This window comes from Engraulis encrasicolus, chromosome 14 (genome assembly GCF_034702125.1).
Source record: "Engraulis encrasicolus isolate BLACKSEA-1 chromosome 14, IST_EnEncr_1.0, whole genome shotgun sequence".
Taxonomy (NCBI): domain Eukaryota; kingdom Metazoa; phylum Chordata; class Actinopteri; order Clupeiformes; family Engraulidae; genus Engraulis; species Engraulis encrasicolus.
The window spans coordinates 23197055-23224763 of NC_085870.1; the positions used below are offsets into that span (position 1 = coordinate 23197055).

General features: G+C 40.2%; 1 protein-coding gene across 1 annotated transcript in view; it reads left to right on the forward strand.

The window, feature by feature from the left end:
- stab1 (stabilin 1) overlaps positions 1-27449 on the forward strand; it is a 70326-nt gene extending 42877 nt beyond the window's left edge. The window contains exons 51-69 of the mRNA XM_063215232.1: positions 688-864; positions 4092-4178; positions 7033-7179; positions 7521-7577; positions 8155-8371; positions 9373-9522; positions 10384-10488; positions 10587-10703; positions 11886-12076; positions 13131-13275; positions 14246-14379; positions 20301-20466; positions 21990-22096; positions 22761-22880; positions 23027-23173; positions 23344-23457; positions 24228-24374; positions 24602-24703; positions 27347-27449. Of these exons, the coding sequence (XP_063071302.1) occupies positions 688-864; positions 4092-4178; positions 7033-7179; positions 7521-7577; positions 8155-8371; positions 9373-9522; positions 10384-10488; positions 10587-10703; positions 11886-12076; positions 13131-13275; positions 14246-14379; positions 20301-20466; positions 21990-22096; positions 22761-22880; positions 23027-23173; positions 23344-23457; positions 24228-24374; positions 24602-24703; positions 27347-27394 (2478 nt within the window). The 3' untranslated portion in view covers positions 27395-27449. The remainder of the gene's footprint in view (positions 1-687; positions 865-4091; positions 4179-7032; positions 7180-7520; positions 7578-8154; positions 8372-9372; positions 9523-10383; positions 10489-10586; positions 10704-11885; positions 12077-13130; positions 13276-14245; positions 14380-20300; positions 20467-21989; positions 22097-22760; positions 22881-23026; positions 23174-23343; positions 23458-24227; positions 24375-24601; positions 24704-27346) is intronic.
- Positions 27450-27709: the final 260 nt, after the last annotated feature.

Sequence of the window (27709 nt, forward strand, 5' to 3'; positions counted from 1 at the left end):
ATTTTTATGCAATGTGAATTCTTGCACTTTATATGTCTGTATGTATTGTATAGGTACGGTAGGTGTAATGTATGTGTAGGCCTACTGTCTATGTCTAGTTGTCTATGTCCACATCTAAAATCTATGTCTATGTCTGCAACGGAAAGTAAGAACGTAATTTTCATTCTTTTTATGACCAGCACATGTAAAGAAATTGACAATAAAGCCGACTTGACTTCCATTAAAAAAGTGGGACGCGGTGTGAAACCAGTAAGAAAGCGATGTAATCATAATCACATGAACAACAAGGGGTGCCAGACATCCCAAACCCTGCCACAGCAGCCTCTTGTGACCTTGACCTTGACCTTGACATTGACTCAGTTTTGCCCAATAAGTTAACAGGGACTCAGATCAGTAGATTTTGCGATGTTGCTAACAAACATAAACAATATAGTATACAGTCTAATATAGATCACATGTTGAACATTTTGCCACCTCTTTTCCCAAAGGTAATAATGTTATTTTATTTTATTATATAGTTTTTTAATCGGCTAAGTGGAAAGTAGTTGAGTTTTCGGCATCACTGATTGTATGACCTTCATTCACAATGAGGATATGTTGGAGATGTCTTGTATTATTTTCACTGTAGAGTCTACAAAGAAAGGAATAACACATGTTACCGTATGTACTATATGTGTGGTTTCCAAGGACACAAACCTCATAGCTTTGGTGGAGAACAGACAGCTGCAGCCCTTCACTATGTTCTGGCCCACCGATGCAGCCTTGAACTCCCTGTCTGCTGAGAGGAAGACCTGGCTCTACAGCGAGGACCACCGCGATAAACTGGAAGCCTTTCTGAAAGCACACATGGTCAAAGACACATCCGTAAGCAGCCTAAACTGAAAAAATATCCAACTTCCGAAAAGAACTGATGTTATTGAGCAAACTACAAATGTACTGTAGAGCAACCTTGCTTCAGGAGAGTTTTAAATCCATACAACCTTAGACCACATTGTTTTTACACAGGAGAGACCCGTATGGAAAGGATATTGTAAAATCATACACAAGTTTTAGCAGTTTTTTATGAATTCTAAAAGATTACATAACAGATACATTTTTTGGTAAATTTACTCCTGAAAGTTGCCCCTTTTCTCATACAGAATTATTAGGAGAAACTATAATGAATGATGTACAAATTGTACATGGCATTTACAGATAATGTGTATGATACAGTTACTCATATAATGTTTTGTTCATATAATAATTCTATATGAGAACACCAAAAATATACGCACGGAACTGTATGTGGGCCAACTGTAACACACATTTGAAAGGATCTCGCAGCAGGCCACATACAGTGAGCCCAATAAGTATTTGACCCCTTGCTGATTTTGTTGGTTTGCCTACTAACAAAAACATGATCAGTCAATAAACGTTATGATAATATGTATTCTAATATGGAGAGACAGAATATCAAAAAGAAAATCCAGAAATTAATTTAAGAGAATATGGGTCATTCCACGCCAAATCAACAAGAGCCCGCGCACTTAGGTCTCAAAAAATTCTGAAAATATTACCAAGTGTATCCATGGTACTTAAGAGAAACACTGTAAATTTATTTGAATGTAAGATGTATACTCTCCGTGTTACAGCCAATTTTACTGAGGGAGGGGGGTGCCCATTTTGTTCACACTCTTTTTTTTTGTCAAAGTTCACAAGCCCGTAGCTCAATAACTAAACCATGTAGGAAGCTCAAATTTGGCATGCTGGTACATAGATAGGAATAGTTTGTTGCAAAACTGTCAGTTTTGGTCTGTATGATCCTGCATCGTCGTGGCATTCCCTCAAAGATGATACAAATTGTACTGGAGTTTTTGGCTGTGCTCTGTTTAGGCCTTCAGAAGACATATTTGTGCCCAACATAGCCTCTTGATTTTTTTCCCTTGTAGAGACAAGTAGGAACACTCTCATAAAAAGTTATAAATAGAAAGGAAACCCCATCAGTGTTTGACCAGAAGACCTCACAAGCCTGACAAATCATTTTGGGTGTCATTTTCAGAGCTCCAGAACCCCTTGTGGGATTGTCCACAGATTTTTATTTTATTTTTTTCTTCATTCTCCATGAATTCTTCTTTTTAAAAATGCCAATGAGACTTGTCTTATGTGATGTTTTCTGTTGTAATTTCCAACCCCAGACAGGCTGATGGAGTAATTTTGTATTCCTCACATTTTGGAACAAATGCATCAACAGTTGGGTCATTAATACCCAGTCTCTTTCTTGTGGCTTTGCAGCCCATTTAATCTTTGTTCAGGTCTAAAATCTTGTCCCTGATATCATTTGACAGCTCTTTGGTCTTTCCCATGCTGGTGAGGTTGGAGTGTGACTGATTCACTCATACTATGGACTGATTCTGCTGATTCAATGTGTCTTTTATGCACGTTAGTGTGTACAGATGTCTTTAATTCAGATGACAAGTTGATCGGAAGTGCCCATCTGGTCTGTGGGCCCGGAACTGTTATCATTTGGCAGGGGATCAAATACTTATTTTGCTTGATGAAATGGAAATAAATTAATATATATGGGTCATTCCACGCCAAATCAACAAGAGCCCGCGCACTTAGGTCTCAAAAAAATCTGAAAATATTACTGAGTGTACCCATGGTACTTAAGAGAAACACTGTTACTTTATTTGAATGTAAGATGTATACTCTCCATGTTACAGCCAATTTCACTGGGGTAGGGGGGTGCAAAAGATTTGACCTTTTGTAGGGATTTGATAATCATGAGAACAGAAATAAAGCACCCTAGACCTGTACGGGATGAACTAGGCAATGATATCAAAGCTACTGGGACCAAAATCACTGAGAAAACTACTGGTGGCACGTAATGCCACAGAGGTTTAAAATCCTGTAGTGCACACATGGTACCTCTACTTCAGAAGGAATCTGTGCAGTCCCATCTGAGGTTTGCCAATGGACATCAGACTGGTTTAGGATATGATAAGGAAGTGCTGTAGTCAGATGAAACCAAATTCAAGCTGTTTGGCATTAACACAATTCAATGTGTTTTGAGAAAGAGAACTGCTGTCTATGATCCCAGGAACACCCTCCTCACCATCATGCATGAAAGTGGTATCATTATGGTTTGAGGGTGTTTGTCTGGCCAAGGCACAGGACAACTTCACATCGTCAACGAATGGATGGAGGGAGACATGTAATGTGCAATCCTGAGTGCAAACGTCCTTCCCTCCACCACTACACTGAAGGTGGGCCATTTTTGGATCTCCCAACATGACAATAATACACAACATACAGTCAAAGCAATGAAGGAGTGGCTCAATAAGAAGCATATTAAAGTCGTGAAGTGGCCTAGACAGTCTCCAAATATTAACCCTATAGTAATTCTATGGAGGGAACTGAACCTCCCATTTGCCAAGCTACAGCCACAAACTATCAATGTTTTAGAGATAATCTGCAAAGAAAAACCTCAGTGCTAGACAACTAGGGCTTTGCCACAAAGCACTTTATCTTCTTTAGCTAGAGGGGTCAAATACTTATTTGCCTAAATTAAATACAAATAAATTAAAATATATTATTTTAAGTTATTTTCTGGAATTTCTTTTTGATATTTTGTCTCTCCATGTTTGAATACATATTATCATACATTTATAGACTGATCATGTCTTTATTAGTGGGCAAACCGGCAAAATCAGCAAGGGATCAAATACATATTGGACTCACTGTAAATTACTTTGAGGGTCGTATTTGGCCCCCAGGCCTTGAGTTTGACACCTGTGCTCTAAACAGTTGACCATAGCAGTCAGACCCATAATATGAAACCATGATGATAGTGAGATTGCTATACTCTTGGAGCCATAGTTGTTAATTTCACCTCTTTTTTCTGTTTGTGATGAATGTTGGGACAAGCATTTGCAATCAATTCAACCACTTTTCAAAATGTGTGTATATTGATGGCTAGGATTTGTGCCAAGAACCATTTTTGTACAGATCGCCCAGGTGTTTCATTTTATCTTCAAAGTCAATGAGGCCTGAGATAGTCTAAACATGTAGACAGACAGGCGATTTGAAAATAATCATTTCTGCTCCTACAGACAGTGGCGGCTTATCTACCTTCAGAGAGAATGTACTCCATGCATGGGTCATCATCTATATCCGTCAGCTGTGATAAAACTAAAGTTGTAAGTTTTCTTTTTCAAGCTCGTTTTATCCTCTTTCTGTTTTTCTTTGAGTTGTATCCACTTTATCGTGATTGCAAGGGTGGCGCCATTGCTACAACAGCACTTCCGGTTGTGCAGCAGGGTCATTTTACTGGGTCAGCTGATATTCAGCCGAGGCCAGCATCAGATCACCAGACTGAGAAGCTGCTTCCACGTAGCCTGCTAGTTTTGAAAATGCATTGGTTTTGGACTTCCGTTTACACGTAAACAGAGATTTAAAACCTGCATATCAAAAATCCTGCTTTAAAAATATCCCATTTTTATTTAGGGGGCTAAAGGAGTTTAGGAGTTTTTATTTTCATCCACGTGTTGCCTTTACACCTAAACAGGAGAAAAAAATATCCACATTTAAAAATAGCAGGCTACGTGGAAACAGCATCTGAGACACCGTTGTACATACCAGGGTATTTAGGGCCTTTCCCATTACTAATCTCTACCCCTACCCCTACGCCTTCCCCATGCCCCTCGTGCTTTCCAACGAAGCTGTAAGGTGTAGGGCTTGAAACGCAACCGCTACGAATTGGGATACCCCTTCAACAATCATGGAATGACACTCACAGCTGTCACTAATTCCATGCATTAGGTTGACGTTAATAGCATTATTTTTCATGTGCGTTTCACGGAGAAAAGGGCCATCACACATTAGGACAATGTTAAACTTAGCACAATGGAATGATTATTACCACTTAAAAACCTTCAATTGTGGCGAAAATACTTAAACTTGTGTGTTGTTGTGGGTGCTGCGGCTTGCCGCCAATTTTTAAATGAATTCGCAATGCATCCAGGGAAACCTGTCGTAGCCCTCCGTCGTGGAGTCTGGTGTTGGAAAATCTCCACGCGGAGGGGTGGAAAGCCCTTCGCCGTACCCCTACCCATCTGTCTGAACGTGAATCGGGATGCCACTACCCCTACACGTGGACGCACAAAACGGAGGCAAAGGGGAAAGGCGTAGGGCTAAGGGGAGTAATGGGATTCACCGGTATTTAGATAAAATATTTTTTTTCTTCCCTACATTAAGAAAAATATTTTCATTCACACCATTGGCAAATCCGCACAAATATGCTGCTGAGAGCTGTCATAAATATGTTAAGCGTGTGCACGGTAAGGAGAATACCATTCAAGAGATTAGTTTTCAGGTGAAAAACTTCTGTGTATGTGTAAGTGAGCAAACAAAGGGAACTAAGGGTTTATCAATATAAACGGCCCCTGAGTCCGCCTGGCCGGGGTCAGCCCTATGTTTCCCACAGCCCATTGGTCCCACAGCCCATTGGTCCCACAGCCCATTGGTCCCACAGCCCAATATTCCCACAGCCCATTGGTCCCACAGCCCAATATTCCCACAGCCCATTGGTCCCACAGCTTGTTCCTGCTGCTCCATGTACCCACATATTTAAGATATTATTCAAATATAGGCCCTATGCTCTACAACTCCATGTTCTCACATTTCCAGGTAAATTATGAGAACATTTCTTTGGAAAATAAGGCCTACATTTCAATAAATTATTAGAAATGTTGTAATGTAGAGCAGCCGGAAAGTGCTGTGGGACCAATGGGCTGTGGGACCAATGGGCTGTGGGAACATAGACACGCTCCCGCCTGTCCCCTTAGCTTATGTGCTAGCTCCAGCTGCTAGTAGACAGCAGAGCCATGGATATAATGCCGGCTTCACACCAAGGCGGTGAAGCGTTGCGGGACGGAAGCGATTTTTACTGATGGTGGCGAAAATACATGGAATCATAAATGTCCTTCCACACCAACCGGCAGTAGTGAGGCGGCAGCGGCACGGGAGTCGGCTCTACGCTCTGGAAAATAGAACTCGAGCGTATTTTGGGCAGCAGTGGCCGGCAGTGTACCATTCAAATGAATGGCAAAGTTGCGAGCTAGCTTTGGCTGTGGGGGGATATTGAACAGGACTGGTCGCACACGCCGACGCTGGCAGTGTGAAAACACCAGCCGAAACTAAGCAGAAAGACCTCAATTGTCTCGCTCCTGTTCATCACCGCCTTGGTGTGAATTCGGCCTAAGGCCGCTTTCCCACCAAGGCGGTGAAGCATCACGGGACGGAAGCGATTTTTACCGGTGTTGGTGAAAATACTTGGCAACATATCTGTCCTTCCACACCATCCGTCGGTAGTCGGCCGTCAGCGGCACAGGAGCCAGCTCCGCTCCCCGCATGCATTTGGAAAATAGAACTCGAGCGAATTTTGGGCGGCAGAAACCGGCGGTGTCCCATTGAAATTAATGGCAAAGTAGCGCGCTAGCTTTGCCTGTGGGGGGGGGTTTTGAACAGGACTTGCCGCGCATGCCGACGCTGTCGGTGTGAAAGGCAGAGTAGAACACACCGGCCGAAACTAAGCAGAAAGACCTCAGTCGCCTCGTTTCCGTTCACCGGCGCCTTGGTGTGAATTCGGCCCAACAGACACCTGTGTCTCTCTGTGTTCGCTTTAATGTTAGCGTTAGCTATCTTAAAATCTTGAGGGATGAAATGATAATTTGGAGGAATTTTAATTAAATCATTTCGTGCTGCATTTGTGCACTCAATCGTGATGGCCACGATGTTTATAGACGATGTTTATAGTCTTTACATGAAGTGAAAACGTTTGCATTAGAAGCCTCGCCATTGGCCGCCATTTTTCTTTTTGTTACCTTGAAATTGCCTGAACTAGCAGGCCGGATCTCCTGTGGTAGCAGAAAATGCTGAAAATGGGTGTGGCAATAATGTGGATACAGCTCTGAGTAAAAACTGTTACATTTATGCTAATACCATATTCACCATTGTGAAAGCAAATAGCAACAGTACAGTATTGTCTTACAGGGACAACTGCTGATCAACAATAATGAAGCCAAAATTGTGGAGCGCAATTTGGTGTTTGACGTGGGCATTGCACATGGCATCGATCAGCTTCTTGAGCCACCTAACCTGGGAGCTCGCTGTGATGGCTTAGATTTCAAGACAATAAACGTAAGTCATGAGGTCTGAAAAAGTAATAAGCTGTGATGTAGGCCTTTAGTAAATTACCATACACATAAGGATAAGAGGTTATAGAAAACACTACCACATAGAACACATTTATTTATGTATTTATTTGTTTGTTTCCTCATTAATTAATTAATTAATTCTCACTAAGAATACATTTATGTATTTATTTATTTATATATTTAGGAATTGCATATTGAAAAGGCCACAGAGAATCAAGTTTTTACATTGTCTTTGTTGAATAATGGTTATCCACTCACATTCAAGAACGTACGACATATGGCAGTGTCATGCTTTCTGATTATTTTTATTTATTTTTTTAATAGGGACGATGTGGAAATTGTATGGTACCACCTCAGTGTCCCTTAATGGCCAAGGATACGGTGAGTTTAAATGCTAGATATAAATGTTAAATGTTAACAGCTAATATGTATTTGCTGTCCTGTGGATTTCTAGCAATTTTGGTGGACAAACTATTAATGGATGATCTACAGTAGCAATTTTAATGGACAAAATATTGCCGAGGTGATGTGTTTGGTATTCACTCAACCCAAAAGATCCCATGTTGCTCCCCTATTTACTGTATTGAGTTGTCCTGTCTACCGGTGGCTGCCCAGATCAAGCACAAGGACTTGACCCTTGCCTACAATACCACCTCAGGAACAGGCCCAACTTATGTGAAGACCATGTGTATGTTCCTGCCAGACAGCTGTGCTCCTCCAACTCAAATCGGCTAGCCGTGCCCCCTGCTTGCTCTAAGTGATCCCAGTCAAACCTATCTCTGTCATTGGGTATCTATCTGCAAGTGTTGTATGCTATGTGTGATTATGTCAATTGTATGTTGCTTTGGATAAAATCATCTGCCACACGTAATGTTATATAATCCTCACAGTTACTATGTTGAATCCGAGGCTATGTAGTCAACTCTAGTTTCATCATTATTTTATTATATCCAAACAGGGGAAAAAGACATCATGTATTAGGCATTCGGGCTTAGGATTCAGGTATGGATCTGGCATGTATCCATCCTCAAGACGATCCTACTTTGGGGATTTGGGGCATTTAGGGAGCCCTCTCTATGACGACTTGTTCTCGAGGAACGGGTGCAGACGGCAATGCAATATAACTGAATGGACATTCCGATGCTGCAAAAATCATTATGGATTGAGCTGCCAAGGTGAGAGCCTGTCATCAGTGGTACAAATACTACACATTGTATTACTAATTAATTGTTAATTGGGTAGCACTTCACAATAACCTTCCACAAAAAATAGTTAACTAATAGTTAACTAATTGTTTACATTTGTAGTTACATATTAAACACTTACAAAGCCATTAACGTACATTTACTAGTCATTACATAATAATTTATAGAACAGAATAATTTGTAAACAACAATAACTTAAGCATAATAAAACACTTATAAACTATTAACTATTTTTTACTTAATATATTTCAACTATAAAATTTACAGTAAACCATTAGTTAACTATTTGTTAACTATTTTTTGCAGAAGGTTATGAATGAATCTGACTGATCTATCTAATCCAAACATCATTCGATAATTACGAAAACAGATTATTTTTTTCCTAATGGAAATACCAGTGATGTCAGTTACATATAACTCTGGAAAAAAGAACAGATACTTCAAACGTATCAGTTTTTCTGGTTTTACTACTTAAAGTAATATTGAATATTTGACTTCCTGTTAAAACATTATGATTATGTTGCTTTAAAGTGAATATTATCTTGTTTGAGGTCTGAAACATTGCAGGCCTGAGGACACGGCCCCTGTTTTACATTTGCTGCTACCAGAATGGCAATGACTAAGTCTTCATGTATTACTAAAGACTCTGAGTAATGTTGTAGTTGTGTTGAAGGCCTACTGTGGTAGTATAAAGTCTTTTCAATGACTAATACAGCATGCCATTGGGGGAAAAGTGGGCATTATGAGGCTGCTGATACCTGGTGTGTGTGTGTGGTGTGCGTGTATGTGCGTGTGTGTGTGTGCGTGTATGTGCGTGTGCGTGTGTGTGTGTGTGTGTGTGTGTGTGTGTGTGTGTGTGTGTGTGTGTGTGCATGTGCGTGTCTGTGTCTGTGTATGTGCGCGCATGTGTGCACGTGCGTGTCTGTGTGCGTGTGTGTGTGTGTGTGTGTGTGTGTGGGTGTGTGTCACAGTGTGTCCTGGTGGGCTGGAGGCTCCGTGTGGTGGCCATGGGGACTGTGACGATGGCCGCGCTGGTTCGGGAACATGCAAATGCCATGCAGGTTTCAAAGGCTCAGCCTGCGAATTATGTATGACCAAGCACTACGGCTCCGACTGCAGAGGTGAATTGCTGTGTGGTTCTAAGATTATTTATATATTTTAAGGTGCACTGTGTCATATTTTTAGTCATTTTTTTTCCAGAATTCATGCTGCCCATTCACAAATTTTACTTTTTCCATGAGTAGGCTACTTACCACCCCCATCAAATTCCAAGTGTTCATAATGACAGAGAAAATTGCACTTTTCATACATGAAAAGGGGAATATTCTCCATATCTGCCATTTTGAATTTCTTGAAATAGACATTTCAGATGAAAAAGTTACTGTACTTTGGTCATACAAGACAATATTTGTTTATTACTTACTAAATATTCAGGAAAAGATCGAATTTGGCAATATAGGCAGCACAGTTTCAATGAGCGGCATACAGTAATTGCAATACCTACTCCCTGACCACCATCCTACGCAGTGCAACTTTAAAATAACATTCAAGTACAAAGTGATTTGAAATAAGATACATCGGTAGCCTGGGAATTCCCATGCAGCCTTACACGCTTCTTTCAATCTTCTCATCAGGTAAGGCCAAAATGCTCACATGCAGATAGGACCCAATAACAGAAAGGAAGGGTGGGCAAGACATGCTATTCGTCTGAAATGAAAAGGCACACATTACCATTCCGCGCACTACAAAATTAACATTGTACTTGGAATGTGTATGGGTGTAATGTATAATGTTTACTCATGTATAAAAGGGTCCCATTTCTTTTTTTAAACATGTAAGACTTGTTTATCCATTGTATACAATATATGTGTGTTTGTCCTATGGGAAATATCACACTTATTGATTAAATCACACTGAAACTATGCGTGTGACAGTGAGCAAGGTTATTTCAGGTGTTTCATGCATACATTGGTATTTTGCAGCGTGCAACTGCACAGCACATGGAAGCTGTGATGATGGCATAGACGGCAGTGGAAGCTGTGCCTGTGAAGAGGGCTGGACAGGAGCCAGCTGTGGAGACAAATTTGGTAACGAGCCATTTAAAACTTCATTATAACTCGAATTACAGTATGTCATAATTTCTTTACCTGTAGTAAATCTGTTTTTAACTTTGGACTTCTTACAGAGAGCAAGCCCTCCTGCCCGCCTTGTGATGTGAATGCAGTGTGTGTTCCTGTGAACAGCTCGTCTGCCCAGTGTGAATGCCAGATCCCCTATTTTGGTGATGGGCAGAATTGCACTGGTAAGTGCTCCTTCACTCCTCTTAATTGTTATATTGCATAGAACTGTTCAACAAAGACGCATTTGCACACCTCTGTAGTTGGGCAGGTGCGTAGGATGTTATTCCAGTGGGGTTGTCATTCAAGTGTAATGAAATCCTGCACACTATCCATTCCACCAACAAACTTTTCGGTCATCCGTCCTTCTTCAGGTAAAGTTTTTACTTGAAGAAAGTCGAATGACTGAGACGTTGTATTAAAGTTTTTGGTGGAATGGACAGTGTGCAGGATTTCTTTGCTCTTAAAATAATGAATTCAAAAGCGTCTTTGTTGAACTATATTGCATAGAGCTGAAATAAGCTCCAGGCCTGCTGCTTGGCCTATTTTACCAAAACACAACATTACTCAGCTAATCAATTATAAAAAGGTGTGATAGAAGATTTGCTTCTGAAAGCAATTTCGAATACCGTCAGAACTAAGTTTTCTGAGATGTATACACTTTTTGCCACCCACTTACTTTCATTAATTTTTCATCATGGATTCTGGATTGTTGTTCTACTTTGTTGACCTAGTAAGTTCATAACAGATAAATATCAGGACACAATCAGGTCCTTGATGCACACAGAAACTTCCGTTGAACCTGCACAGACATTTCCTCCTCCTGCACTTTGCATGTCAAAACATGTAAACAAAGTCAATGCTGGTGATGTATGGTAGCTGCAATTCTTTGTAGGGTAACCAAAATCAGTCTTATTTTCGGGATCATACCAGGTGCTTCCATAGGATGTAACTTGCATGGCTATAGCCTACAAGTGAAGAGCTCTTTTCCAAAATGAGATATATNTATTTTATAGAATGACCATTTTTATAGATGTTTTAAAGCATGTTCTCAAAACATTTGAATGACAAGAATTCACACATAGATGATAGGACCGCTTAACAGTCAATTCCAATATTAAAATGCAAAAAAAATCAAAAATGGTGGATATAGCGTTTTGGAAAAGAGCTCTTCAAGTATCATGTGAACATGAGGGAAAATGAAGAATGTGCCTCTTTTATAGAATGTGCAATATACACAAGATAGATCTGTGTATGGATAGGCATAATCTTTTTCATACTGTATGTGCTGCTACTGTTAGCAGCAGTCATTTTATCGAGATGGGTGTCATTTCACTGAGATGTGGCCCATACTGTTCTTTTTACAGCTCCAGATTTCTGCAATGAATACAATGGAGGCTGCCACCAATATGCGGACTGTAATCAGATCGGCATCAACGTCACGTGTACATGCCACCCAGGCTACTCAGGGGACGGTAACGACTGCTCACCCATTGACAAATGCGCGGATAACAACGGTGGTTGCAGTGATTTTGCAACTTGCTTGTTTACTGGGCCAGTAAGTAAATATCAAATGTGGAGGAGACGCGCTCACACTATTATCACGCCTTATCTTCACAGTTCTGAACTGCGGGCTGAATCCCACATTAAAGGTACACTGTGCAGGAAATAGTCAAAAAAGGTACTGAAACTATGCTGATCATTGAAACTGGGCTGCCTATTGCCAAATTTGATCTTTACATGAAAGTTTACTAAGTAATAAACAAATATTTTCTTGTATGGTCCAAGTAGAGTCATTTTTGCAGCTAAAAATGGCTATTTTTGGAAATTCAAAATGGCGGACCATGGAGAAGATCCCCCTTTTCATGTTATGTATGAAAAGTGCAATTTTTCCAGTCATAATGAATACTTAGAATTTGATTGTGGTGGTAAGTATTCATGAAAAAGGTAACATTAGTGAATGGGCAGCATGAATTCTGGAAATAAATAACTAAAAATCTCACACAGTGTCCCTTTAAGCATAGATGTTGAATGAAGGCAGCGGAGGACAGCACTCTTCAGATTTTTTCTTTGTTTATTCGCCCCTTGAACGTTTCGGGCAGAGCCCTTCTTCAGCATGTAATGGCACTGCACGTTTTAAAAAAGTGTTTGAGGTTATTTTAAGGACATGATTGAGAATGCCCATAGCCATTCTGAAGCAAACTGACAAAAAATCTAATTAGCAAAATAATACAGAAGCAAACAAAAAAAGGAAACCACCCTGTTGCATGTCAGACAGCTCAGAAAATGAGATAAAAGTCCTAAATAGTGGCCGTGATTTCTTTTTCATACATTACTATACATGTATGCAGGTGGTCTGATTTGACGTCACTGCCCGAGAAGTTGAACATTTCTCAACTTTTTGGTGGAGATGATGGCACCAACGTAATGGACACACCCACAATGCATTTCAAGATCTCTTTACTCATGTTGTTTCTTGCTGTTTAGGCATCATTGTATTCACACAGCATTATTGCTTGTTTTTTTACCACCACATTTTTTTACCTGACAATTAGAGCTATGAGGTTGAAATGTTTTAAATATCAGTACTAAATCAAATGTTGACTTTACAGAATGAGAGGGATTGTCTCTGCAATGACGGCTATGTAGGAGATGGTATCCAGTGTCTGGTAAAAGTGGTGCCACCTATTGATCGATGTCTGGATGACAATGGCGGATGTGACCCCAAAGCCCTCTGCAAGGACCTTCATTTTCACAGTAAGAGCTTTGCTCATAGCTTCAACTGACTGGTCCAAATTGTGTGGGTCAAGAATGTACAGAGGGTAGAGTATATTATTTGTATGCAAAGGTATGCTGTGTCCTGTTTTAATGTTGGCTTTTACGAGTATCTGAGCTTTCTGTCTGTCTGATCTGTTGCTAAATGAAAACCACTTGTCACTTCATGCCCTGACCAAGCCCATCCCTAACCCTAGCCTGTCAGTAATGTGGGGACTCTATGTTTCTCCGAAGCATTTTTCTTTTCGCCTCTCAATATCCCCTATGTCCCTTTTTTGAAAGAAAACCCTATGTTTCACAGTATTGCATTTATACGCACATTCATATCCACATTCATGTCACTACTCGCAGCCTTCTGATGTAACTCTGAACATTTGTAATGATGTTACCAGTGACTTAACTGTGTCGAAGCTTGTAAAAAAAAAGTTTTCAAAAGTTACAAAATGACAGCAGAAGGCAAAGCAATAGATGTTTTGGTAACACTTTATTTTAGGGATACATCTATTAGCACTAATACATGCAATGTGCCTGTATAAGTAACTTGTAGGGCATGTACAAAGCAAAATCAAACATTTGTTAGGCATGTATTCGCAAATGTCTTGTTCATGCACAATAAGGGATTTATTACCAATTTAACCTTAGTAAGGACCTAGTAGGCCTTAGCATTTGCTTAGTACATGCCTTCAAGTTACTTATGCAGGCATTAACATTGTATGTCTTAGTGCTAATAGATGTATCCCTAAAATAAAGTGTTGCCGATTTTTGTTTAAAAACACAGTGTTGTTGAGGAGGGGTAGCCAACCACGTGAGCAAATCTTTCGACCAACCGCGGTTTCCAACAATCAGAGGTTGAGTTGTGCCCAGCTTGTTTTGCACAGTCAGGAGAAAACAAAAATGTAGACCCCGTATATATATTGCATCTAATGTTCTTCGCCTTCGGTTGTCCATACAGCAAAAACTGCAGGTGTTTACCACTTGAGGTCAGCAGAGGGAAAATACAAGATGAACTTCTCCTCTGCAGAGGCAGCCTGCCGGGACGAAGGGGCCACGCTGGCTACCTTCAATCAGCTGGCCGACGCACAACAGGTGAAGACAGAAAACAATCATACCTGCCAGTAACACTTTATAATAAGCCCAACTGGGAAACTCCAACTCACATTGGCATGATGACACAGCACTCCAGAGCACACAAGTGTTCACTGCACACTGCACACAACAAAATTGCATTTATGCCTCCCCCGTGCAAGGGGGCAGCCCCCAATGGCGCCCAAGGAGTGCATAAGAGGCGTTATGAAAACTTAGTAAGTAACTAACTTATGATTAGGGCTGGGCAATATGACGATATATAGCGTTATCGTGATATAAAAGTGTATATCGTGACCTTTCTCCTATATCGTTTATATCGTGATAGTAATTTTATCAATTTTATACAACTGAATATTATTTAATTACATTTCATGTTGCCACTATACACACTAACAGTTCATGTAACTGTAAAAATAAGAACAAAAAGATCAATTTCAAATAAAGGTTGTTTTGCGATATGAAAAAATAAAGAGCAAATAAAGCGAATAACTGAAAATGTATGTAATTGTGCTATATCGTGATATATATCGTTATCGTGATATAAAGTAATCCATATCGTGATATTGTTTTTTTCACATATCGCCCAGCCAACTTATGATGAACTAAACCGTAAGAAATAGTTGTTATTATTTTGCATTTTTTATTAATGTTTATTTGTAGAGCGCATTTCATACACAGGTGCAACTCAATGTGCTTCACAAAATTAACAAATGCAAAAAGAAAGGAAACAGGGAAGAAAGAAGGAAATAAATTAGAGTCAAAGAACATGTACAACATTAAGATAAAACATAAGGTAAAATGATAATAATAATAATAATAATAATAATAATAATAATAATAATAATAATAATAAAATAAAATAAACATAAAAATAAAAAATAAGAATTTAAGCTAGGGGAAAGCATCTGAGAACAGCTTTGTCTTGAGTCTAGATTTAAAGCTATCAATAGTGGGTGCATTTTTTACGTCATCTGGAAGCTGGTTCCAAAGCTTTGAAGCATAGAAGCTAAAGGCTGCCTCTCCACACTTTGTTTTGACTTTTGGAATCACCAGCAAATTCTTCTCCGTTGACCTTAGTGACCTGGTTGGTGCATACAGCTGAAACATATCCAGTAGATATGTAGGTCCCATTCCATTTAATGATTTAAACACAAGTACAAACCCCAACTCCGATGAAGTTGGGACGTTTGGTAAACAGTGAATAAAATCAAAATGCTATCATTTTTAAAACATTCTATCTATTCATAAGATGGAGAATAGTGAAAAGACAATATATTAAGTGTTAAAACCGAGAAAAAATATTGTTTTGGGGGACATATGTACTCATTTCTAATTTGATAAATCCAACACGTCTCAAATAAGTTGGGACGGGGATCATTGAAATTTAGTAAACATCCAAATAAGATAAAACAACAAAGAAGAACATTTCAAAATGAATTGTACTGACGGACAATATAGGTGTCCAGGTATAAGATCATCACAGAGAGGCTGAGTCACTCAGAATTAAAGATGCAAAGGGAACAATTACCATAGTTATTACATACATTTTTGAATTCCCTTTGATTTACCACAATTGAGTGTATATAAGACATATTTTTGTTACTAAAATCATTGTATAGGTTCATGACATCATGAAATATATATTGGCTGTAGTCTCACTCTAGCACTCCAAGAATTAGAGCTATTGAAAATTGACCATATTAAGAATGCTTAATGCGTGCAAATGATACAGGGGTGTAACATTCTCCTAAGCACCTGAGCTCACTTGAAATAGACCCAGAAGACATGGGAACCTGTCCTTTGCTTACAGAAGTCGGCAGAAGTTGTAGAAGTCCATTCTTTTTGACAATAATAGAGCATTGCACATCCTGTGCTACAGTGAAAATGGACCATCCAACTTGTGTTAGTGCTAGCTTCAAAAGTCAGCCTCCATGATGGCATGCGGGTGCAGTAGTGCATTGGTTAAGATGTTCTCACTCATCTGTAGAGTTAAATACAGTGCTGAATGGTATAAATGGGTTTTAAACAGCATGAAAAGCCACTCATGCATTATATTTTAAAGGGAGATCTTCGATTACTGCCACATAGTAAGGTCAAATTGCATTCTCTACTATGTTTTAACACTTTGGCTCCATCATAAGGACCAGCAGGTGATAAAATGGTGGGCTTTTGGTCAAGAACTATCACACTGTAAGCACTACAGAAAGGAAAACATTGCAAAACATGACAAGGAATACACCCACCATTTAAGCTGGTGAAATCATGTCCAAGATAGGAATTAACACTGTTTTTTATATAAATTCATCAATCGGTGAATGTATTTAACTGTTAAGTGTTGCCTTTTATTATGTTTTTAGTCTTCCTCGACATTTGCTGCCATTTATTGTCCCCGTCCCAACTCTTTTGAGACGTGTTGGATTTATCACATTAGAAATGAGTACATATGTCCCCCAAAACAATATTTTTTTCTCGGTTTTAACACTTAATATGTTGTCTTTTCACTATTCTCCATCTAATGAATAGATTGAATGTTTTGAAAATGATAGCATTTTGATTTTATTCACTGTTTACCAAACATCCCAACTTCATCGGAGTTGGGGTTTGTAGCATTGCCTTAAAATCAATTCTGTAGCTTACTGGGAGCCAATAAAGCGATCATAAAACTGGAGTAATGTGGTCGAACCTCCTTGTTTTTGTAAGAACCCTTGCTGCTGCATTTTGTACAAGTTGAAGCTGTTTGATGGTCTTTTTGGGGAGGCCTGTAAAAAGACTGTTACAGTAATCAACCTTACTAGAAATGAAGGCATGTATTAGCTTCTCCAGATCATGTTTAGACATAAGGCCCCTAAATTTAGAGACGTTTTTTTATGTGATAAAATGCAGACTTAGTAATAGCTTTCATGTGACTGTTGAAGTTTAGGTCACTGTCAATGAGAACCCCAAGATTTTTAACTGTATCCCTTGCTTTCTGTCCCTTCGTTTCAAGGATAGTAGCAATCTTTTGTGTCTCCTCCCTTTTCCCAAATATAATTACTTCAGTTTTATCAGTGTTCAGCTGCGGACATTTATTTATTTCTTTTAAGTGATCTTGTTTTGTCAAGCACCTGTGCCACTGATGTGCGTGCACTCTCTGCTTCTTTATAGCCACTGAAGGAATGAAAATTACCCACTGCCAAGACTGACTGACTGACAAAACCACAATAAGGCATTTCCTCTTTTGTCTACTCTGGACCGCAACACTGTTCATTGCTCCCCAAGATTTAATACCATAATGTTTCAGACACTCAGTCCATCATCACGTTCAACCTGTTATTGTTGTTCTCTGTTCTGTTGCACGTGATGAAGGACTGAGCGTAAGAAACCGCCATTAAATAGTGAGGAGCATTAACAGTGTTGCGGGCATTTATTACTTCCTTTAAGTTATCTTGTTTTGTCCAGCACCTGTGCCACTGATGTGTGCGCACGCACTTTCTGCTTTTCTATATGTAGCGAAGGGGAGTAGAGTTGCCCAGCTGGGTCTCTGACCACTACACCAAAGAGCCAGGCTCGTTGGCGTGACAGTCAGAACACACGCACAACCAGGGGCGAGTTTAGGCTATTTTTAGTGGGGCCACGGCCCCACCGTGACTTGGCTCGGCCCCACTAGCTCAGGAGCCTTTTAAAATATTATTTGTGAATTGTATTGAACATGAATGCAAGTGCGCAGTCGCTTCGTCCCTGCGCAATAATCTGCTGCAACTGCCCCGTCTGGCAACCCTGTGTATGAGCTTCAAGAAAGGTCGACCTTGTGACGAGTCTGCTACACCTCTTCTGATTGGTTTGCATCTTCATGCAACTGCTTTCCGCCAGAGTTGTGTTCAGTTATGATTTTTGCGAAAGTAGTTTCTGGTAGTTTCTGGATTTGTCATACAGCCGAGGCAGAACCCAAATCCGCGCATATTCTCGTGATGAGAAGGTATGGAGCACACTACACACAATAAAGTGGTGTAGGCTACTGTAGTGCTATGTGCGGACTATGATAACATTGATTGTCATCATAACTGGCATATTTTTGTAAGCTGGTAAACGTTGGTAAAAAAAAAAAAAAGTGTTGCAATGAAAGACCATTAAAATCGTCCACTGTTAGGTTGTGGATATCCGTGAAATATGCTTAACATAGGTAGCGGTGGTGGCTAAGATTGTGTAAGGTGGTCCCTTGCGACGCACAATACTTTCACTTTCGCCGGTGTACAGGGGCTCTCTGTTGACCACTTCATGCAAGGTGAGTCAGTCAGAATCACAAAAGCTTGAGGTAGCGAGATAACGGAAAGGGGAGTCAAAATATAGGTGGAATACAATGCGTAATCAACCTACTGCGGAAACCATGCCATGCATCACAAATGATGAGGACAGAGTGCAAAATAGGGCTGTTATAGGGTACATAGCCTGCGCTACCATCAGGACAGTCAAAATGATATGCCTGGCAGCGTTTAGAAGTTGTGAGGGAATTAAACATGCTTTAGCCTTGCGTTGGAATAGTTCTAGCAAACAGCAGGCATATCGGCTGAAAATCATACGGCTAGTCACATTACATTGATAGTCGAGGTTCGCCCATATGGGGAGGTTTATCCATATTTTGGAGATGCTGTAATTGTGATGTGAGAATGCGGGCTCTCCAACTTCTCACTTGGCCTACTGATTGGAAACTGTGTGAAGGTTGGACGTTACTTTGCTATTGTTATTGGAACATACTGGCTCGGACTGGAGTGACTTTGGTGCCCGCGCGGTTTGTACTGTCCATTTAGGCTACATGTGTGACAGAGAGCGCGCAGCTTGTTGCGAGATTCCCATCATCATAGGCATGACTTTCGGCAGTTTCTACTATCCATTTACATGAGTGACAGGGAGCGCGCACCTTGTTGCGAGATTCCCATCATCGGCATGACTTTCGGCAGGGGATGTTTTAATTGCTATTTTTATGTTTGCTTGAGAAGGAGATGTCAGATTTAAAAAGCTCACAATGAATATTTATCTGTTGAGCTACCGATTGGAACGGTCATTTGCGGTGCAAGGAGCGCACAAGAGAGGGGAAACTCTTTTAATTATTTTTAAGTCACTCAATAGCCTAGCCCTAAATATATTGCAGATATTCTACAGTAATACCATCCACTTAGGAGTCTTAGTTCTTCAGTGTCTTCTCTACTTGTTGTGCCAAGGGTAAAATCCAGGTGAAATGGCATTTAGCCATTATGCTGCCGAATGACGGAACAAGATTCCTATTCAAATTACTGTAGGCCTACCTGTAGAGCTGCCCTAACTGTAGGCTATTATGGTTTGACAAAAAAGCTTCATTTTCATCTTGCTTTGTAGCTACCTTTGTAGTCTGTATAACACTTCCTATACATTATTGTAATATTTGCCTCTCTCTTTTTCTTTCCTCTCAATCACATAAGAACTATGACAACCATTAGGGTGCATATCTCACACACAGTAGGCTACCAATCACAAGGATTTACCTATGTAGGTAATGTAAGTTAGATTTCGTGGGAGAAAATGTAATGTCATGACTTGTGGGTAGTTCATTGAGTGAACTGTTATTTAAAATTGAAAGCCTTTTGAAAACAAAATCTGAAATCTGAAATAGAAATGCAACGCTTGCTCTGTCAGGTACCTCTGTCAGGTACCACTGTCAGCACCAGGGGCCAGGCCCCTCTAAAGATTAAAAGCTAAAATCGCCCCTGCGCACAACCCTAGTGATGGTCACTCCATCACACGATATAGCTGGGAATACACTTTCGTGCTGCGGGCTGGAGAAGTGGGAAGAAAGGGCTTTTTTTATAGCCACTGTAGGTATGAGAAATACTTACTGCTAATTCCTTTCCTTTCCGCATTTCCTCTTTTCTCTACTCTGGACCTGCCTGGACATGCATGTCTGGGTATAGCTGGGTATGCACCTGTGCGTCGCGGGCTGGCTAGATGGGAAGAAGGTCGGATACCCAATGAGATCTCCATCAGCAAAGTGCGGCGACGGCAAAGTGGGAGTCATCCTCTACAAAGACCCTGTGGACCTCAGCAGCACATATGATGCCTACTGTTACAGAATGCAAGGTACCTGAGCTCTGCTACACTTCATTATCAGTTTTTCCATCATCTATTGTAATTATCTTTGGATAAAAGAATATGATACGTTAACGTCCATCGTATCATGAGCAAACCAAAACAATCAACAAAAATACTGGCTTGATGTTGTCATTCAAATGCAGACGTGCTGGTGAGATCTCACATTGCATTTAGTCATCATTAGTCATTGAGCCCAAGCTGAAACTGTAAAACTTCATCTTTTTTGTGCTCTCACATTATCATGGTGTGCACAGATAGGGATGTTAATTTGCAGGATAACCTTTGAATGAGCAACGTTATACAGTAATAGTCATTGAAAACCCCTCACGTCCATAATACTGTTACAGAATGCAGGGTAGGCTGAAGGCTCTGTGAAATGTTGTAGTACTGTAGTGTTATGGTAGTAAGGGGTTTTCAGGATTATACAGGTAGCTGTTGGGCATTGCTGCCTGTCGCAACTCCTCCGGTGTCCATGGGTCAGCGTCCGAAGTAAAGGCTTGTAAACGCAAACATTCAACTTCATTGTATCAATAACAGACAAACATGGGAAATACACATTAATTTGATAAATGTAGAAACTGATGAATACGGTACATGTAGTAAATGCCTAGTGTGTGCAGCAGTTGAGGCAGGGGATTACTGACAAGTTGTTTGTGAGGCAGTTGAGCTGTTTGGCATTCAATGGCTGCTGGCTTTATCCCCTTCCCCTTCAATGACTATTACGACGTTGCTCATTCAAAGGTTATCGTGCAAATAAACATCTGTGCCAGACAGACGGATGCCTGGACTCAGGTACAGCCAGACAATTAGGCATACTTAAGTGTGCACTGTGCACAGATAGAAACAAGGCGGTGCTAAAACACCTGCCCCTTTGCCCTACTGGAAAAAATACCCTTTTTGAAAGTTATTTTTTGAACGTTTTTGCCTCAACGTACCGTGGTGATAGCCTGGTTTCTACCAGACCTCTGTGGGTGTTTTTAGCTTTGGAGCCCCCTGGTGGAGCTCCAACATGCACGTCGTAGTGGCACTCACGAAGCTGCGCAGATCTACAGGTCGGGCAAGAGCCAGGAAACCGTGGTCCATGTTGACATGATAATGTGCAAATGCTTCACAATCAAAAGCATGCGACAATAATCCCGAAAATAAAAAATATAGCCTCTATAACCTAGTAAGGCAGCCGGAAGTTTCACATCACATGCACACCCTTTAGCACCTGGGCTCCACAACTTCTGTGCATGCCACTGCCTGTACCTACCGGCGGACGGAGGCATAAAAATCGACTCTAAATGGGCTGAAATGGCAGTGTATGCACGGCTTAAGGACATTTCAGACAATCAATCAGATCAATTAAAGAAATCACAAGTCAGCAAAACATTCTGAGAGGCATAAACAATTGTCTAGACATTGACAAATGTGAAGTCGAATGTTCTACAGAGACACATTGAGCATATTAAGTGATGTTAAGAATGAAGGGAAATTTCCCCTCGTTTTCTTCTCTTTTTACATCCTAGATGCTGAATGTGTTTGCAGCGAAGAGTATGTTGGAGATGGAAGTTTTTGCAATGGAAATTTGGCCAGTGTCCTCGCCCAGAATGGACAGCTCTCAACTTTTTACAATGTGGGTACATTACAGAAAAAATGTTTTTGCTAAGGAATTTGTTTGAGCATACCCCCGGCATTACAAATATAAGATGGTACATGAGGAAAGAACAAAGAGATAGAGATAAATGAATTCAAGTGCATAGACAGTACACAGCAGACCTTGTACAACTGATTACACTGACTCGTAAACAAAGAGCATTAGTTAACATGCATACGATTGATAAAGTTTGCGCAGATGATAAAGTGCTGCATTGCATGCATGGACAGTGAGGAGCTGGTTCAGATTTCTAATAGCCATTTCACCCTCACTGTTGTTGAAATATAAAAGTGAGATCAACTGGCTGCAGTGCGTAAGATAGGGGTTCATGCACTGTTTACCAATGCAGTACACCCAGCGAGAGAAAATGGGGCATTGTTGTATAACCACATGTTAGCATTATATATGCCTTTATTGAAGTGTGGACATCAAAGGTCTATACTACAAAGCTGGTTCAGGATAAGTTACAGTTGAGAGGTACGTAAATCATCTAATACAAGAGTTTTTCTTAAGAAAATGAGGACTCCAGGCTCTTCTATTAGATTATTTACCTCTTAACTTAACCTTAACTTATCCTGAACCAGCTTTGTAGTATAGGCCCTTGAGGTGAACTGTGTAACAATATTAATGATTTATTTCATAGGCCATGTTGCAGTATGCTACCAGTGTCAAGAAAGGGGAGAATATTTTGGACTTCCTGTCTTCAAGCTCAACTTTTGTCACAATGTTTGTTCCAAAAGACGAAGGATTTTCTGTCAATGAGGTAAGTAACCGTGTCATTCAAAATAACTACTTCTTAAAGAGGTGTGTTTGTGAATGTGTTTGTGTGGGTGCCTATACCTATAGGTACATACAAATGTTTTATGCATTGGCTATGTTGTTTATGCGCTTTTATCTCTGTGTTTACAGACTTTGTCTTGGAGAGATATGCAGTACCACATCTCCATTGATAAAAGCCTCCACGTCTTTGAGAATCTGACACACAACTTGATTATTCCGTCAAGACTGGGGTGTAATCTCACCATAGCAGTACCAGCAGATCCATTAATGAGTGATGTGAGTCGATCAGGCAGTTAAACCTGGCTCTGAAAAATGCATCCGACTGAATTTTTTCACTGCAAATCACTTTTATATTTTATTTTATTTTATTTTGATGATTTTACTATAAAAACTGCAGTGTGTATGATGTAAAAAAAACCCAGTCAACATTGCATGTCATTTTCCAGGATTCAAAACCTAACAAACTTGTCAACAATCGAAGGATTTTAGACTGGAATATTCCGGCTATCAATGGTATCATCCACATCATTGAAGGACCACTAAAGGCACCGCCTGAACCTGTAAGTCCTGTAAATATCAGTATAAAGTTCTCGTTATCATTTAATGTTTTTTATGTGCTGTGTCTGAAGATGGTTAGTTTTTGGTGATGATCTATGGTGTTGTGAATTTAATTTTAGTCAGGCACACAAGAACCAGGGACCTTGATTGACCTTGACCAGGGACCTTGATTGTCTTGTTGCTTTTGGCATTCTACAGTGCACTGGGGAGGATACTTGGTTACTGGCTCTCAGCCTGGCTCTTAGGCTGCTATCACACCGGCAGCAGTTGGTGTTCACCAAAGTTGCACTTGAACCAAAAGCTTTTAGTTCTGTTTGGTGTGAAAGCATCAATCACACTTGGATTCGCATTAAATCAAGTGAATCGAGACCTAAATAAACATAGACGTCTCGGCCTGCTTTATTCGGCACCACATTCCCAACTCTGTCGATTCCTCTGGGGGTGAAGAGGGAAACAGGACCAAGCCATATAAAGGAGATTCAAATGAAGTATTCAAAATATGTAAGGGGTGGAAATACCACATTTCAAGTGACACTCCTTTATGTTAAACTTTAAGACCTGTTTTTAGATAGTTTGTGAGTGTTGGAAATTGGAATTTACCAATCGGGGCAGATCTGAGTATTTTTAGGTTACTGTGGTAACATAAATTGTCCCACATCACCCCAGATAACACAATTCCTTTAATGCCGTATGACAAATTATTTAGCTTAGTGAAAAATGATTTAGAATAGTGATTTTCGCAAACATGATGACTTATGATGACTCTTTTCAGGTGAAACCGTATCATCATCCATTGTCAGGAGGAGGGGGCTCAGGACTGGCAGTCTTCATCACAGTCTTCATCATTGGTGCTGTTGCTGGTATGGCCTACTACGTTTTCAGACATAAAACCGAGGCTTTCCGCTTTCAGTATTTCAAGGTAAGCATCCACCATAAACATATTTTTCACATGCGACTCCGTTCTGTTTCCGTCAGTAATGCAAATAGGTTTATGACCTATAGTACAATGGCTTCATATGATATGTAAAAACAACATACTGGAAAGTTGCATTTTATACTGTCTGTATCCTAAACACCTTGCAATATAGGATGTATAATGTTTTTTTATAATGTTCATTTGGTTTTGGGTTTTTTTTTTTTTATCAGAATGAAGATGAAAGAAGTCCCTCGGAGAGTGCCAACCCTCCTGTTGTTAATATCTCCAATCCTTGCTACAGTGGCTACGCAGCCTTCACAGAACCATTTGGAGTAAGTGATTTGCAACTGATAGCTGATGACGGCCGGCTTAATCTAAAGGTTTTTTAGCTTTGGTCTGAATTATGGTAGGGACAGTAGAGGAGAAAAAAAAACAAAGAACAAAAAATAGGCCATAAACACACAAAACACACACAACCATACCTCACCCCTGAAATATTAGTGGAATTAAAGGAGTTATCCTGAGTAAAGAGGATATTGGACGGGTTTTTGCATGTTTGGGAATAAATACAATCACTGGAGAGCAAAAAAGTTTGACCATACCGTGTTGGTGAAATTAGCCATGTTAGCTGTGTTGCATGTTTGATGGCAAAAACACAACATTTAAACTCTTACAATACACTCAAACATTACACTCACTTCCAAGATGTTGGGACACTTGGTATTTTGTGAATAAAATGCTGTCAATTTTCAAAACATTTAATCTGTCAATAGAATGGAGCTTTGTTCAAAGACAACATACCAATTGTTAAAGCCAAGCAAAATGTTTGTTTTGTTTTGACAAATCCCAAGAAAGTTGGGACAGGGCCAATACAATTTTAATGCTGGATAATAGAAGCAACAAAGTATGTCCGTTAAAAGCAGAATGCAAGCATTCCAACATTCCCATTGGTTGTGGAGGCTGTCGCTGAACCGCTTCATAGCTAATTTGCATAACATTGCCAGGAGTTCAACTACAAACTGTCGCTCTAGTCGCACGAATCGCCTGTAGTCGCCCGACTCAATACAAGTAGTCTTTTGTCGCGTGACTCAATACAAAGTAAATTACTTCCTTCGCTGGACTCGCTCATGTCACACTTGGTCTTGGGGCAGTCGTGGCTCAGTGGTTAGAGCACTGGGTTGGCAACCCAAGGGTTCCCGGTTCAATGCCCGACCGAACCATGGCTGAAGTGCCCTTGAGCAAGGTACCTAACCCCCACACTGCCCCCCGGGCGCCGCTCAGCAGGCAGCCCACTGCTACGGACTAGTGTGTGTACTTCTAGGTGATTCACTAGTCCAAATGGGATAAAGTGCAGAGAAAGAATTTCCCCTAGGGGACCAAAAACTGGCTTCAATTATTATTATTTGTGCCTTAAGACTGAAGGAAAGGCAAAGGAGGAGACTTAACAGTTAACTACATTGACTGATGGCATGATTTTATTTAACCGATTTAAGCCTGATGCTATGTATACCATGCATTGACCTAGGTGCCTGGAGCAACATAGACACTGCATTCAGGCAAGCGTCAGTTTTTATAGGCTGAGGGGCTTGGGCATTTAGCAGGCATTTTTGGCCGCTGCATTGGGCTAAAATGGGCTAAGCATTTTTTTTGTCCTAGACATTATTTCAGCAGCTCATCTAGGTGTTTTCATTGTGTTTTCCTTGCTAATGGAATGCAACGCAATTTGCCATCATCATGTGGCAATATGTAAAGGCCATCCTGAAAAATATAATGCCTTGGTTGCTGTTTAAAATCTATATTATTTAACATTAATTTCAACACTCCACATGAGTAAGAAGACCATACCCAAGGCACTACTGCAGCCCCCATACCGTCATATACGTATGCTGTCTTTTAGACTTACCACTTAATCATGTTCAATGATTCATCTTCTGTGTAGGCTGGAAGGTGCACGACTCCTCTGATTAGTAATACAGAGTGGAAAACATTGCATGCTTTTTTTAGACTCATGAACAGTTTCACATGTCTTCCGGGTCCATCTAGAGTGGTCTTTGCCACATGCAACAATGTTAAATGTCTGCATGGTGAATTTATGCTGTGTAAGTGCTGTGTACAGTATTTTCAATATTTTTATTTTTTTCCAAGTATTTCTTAATTTTATTTAGCCTCATTCTCACCAGATCTCTGTGTGGTGTGCGTGTGTGTGTGTGTGTGTGTGTGTGTGTGTGTGTGTGTGTGTGTGTGTGTGTGTGTGTGTGTGTGTGTGTGTGTGTGTGTGTGTGTGTGTGTGTGTGTGTGTGCGCGTGTGTGTGCGTGCGCGTGCGTGTGTATCTCCCGTGCCCCCTGGTAGAGTTAAGCGGAGCTACACCACACACATCAGTATGGAATCATGAGCATGTGCCAGAAAATTGCCGGAGTCACGGGACAGATTTTAGACTATATTGACTCTTTAGAGATTAACAGAAAACGTTTTTGAAGGAATGTGTTGGTGGCACGGACAGACAAATGATAATTTAGCCATGCCATCTGAAGGTTAAGCCAATGTGTGCTCTCCCAGACCAAGTAGTGGAGCTCACAAACCTGAGCGCCACTACACAGGTCAGGCGAGAGTAAGGCTACATTGTTTTGAGCCTGTCCAAACTATTTTGAGATTTGTTGCATGGGTCACATTTTAAATGAGCATATATTTGCCTCAAAAATTTTTTTTTTGCTTGGCTTAAGTTTAACAGGTGATATGTTGACTTTGTACTATTCTCCACGGATTGAATGTTTTGAAAATGGCAGCATTAATTTTTTTGTCTTTTTTCATGAAATACCAAGTGTTTGTGGAATGAGATTATAAAACCTAAATAATTGTGGCTTTTTTGTTCTTTTCCAATATACAATATAGCATTTGTGAATAAGACTGGTGGAATTGGTTATACTTATTATTATGATTTTGAATGGATAATTAAGTTTGCAATTTGTATTTTCAGGATTCAACTACCACAGAACCTGCTGCCCCACAAAACCCTCTTGATTAATTCCAGGCAGACCAGGGGCCTATACTACAAAGCTAGTCCAGAAGTAAACCAGGTTAAGTTAAGGGGTAAATCACCTAATAGAAGAGCCTGGAGTCCTGTGTGTTCCTAAGAAAATGAGGACTCCAGGCTCTTCTATTAGATGATTTACCTCTTAACTTAACTTTCAAGTTAAGTCAAGTTGGTTTTATTGTCAATTTCTTTACATGCACTGGTCATACAATGAATTGAAATTATGTTTCTTACTTTCCCATGCAGACATAGACATAGACTTTAGATGTGGACATAGATAACTAGACATGGTGATAGTAGCATTGT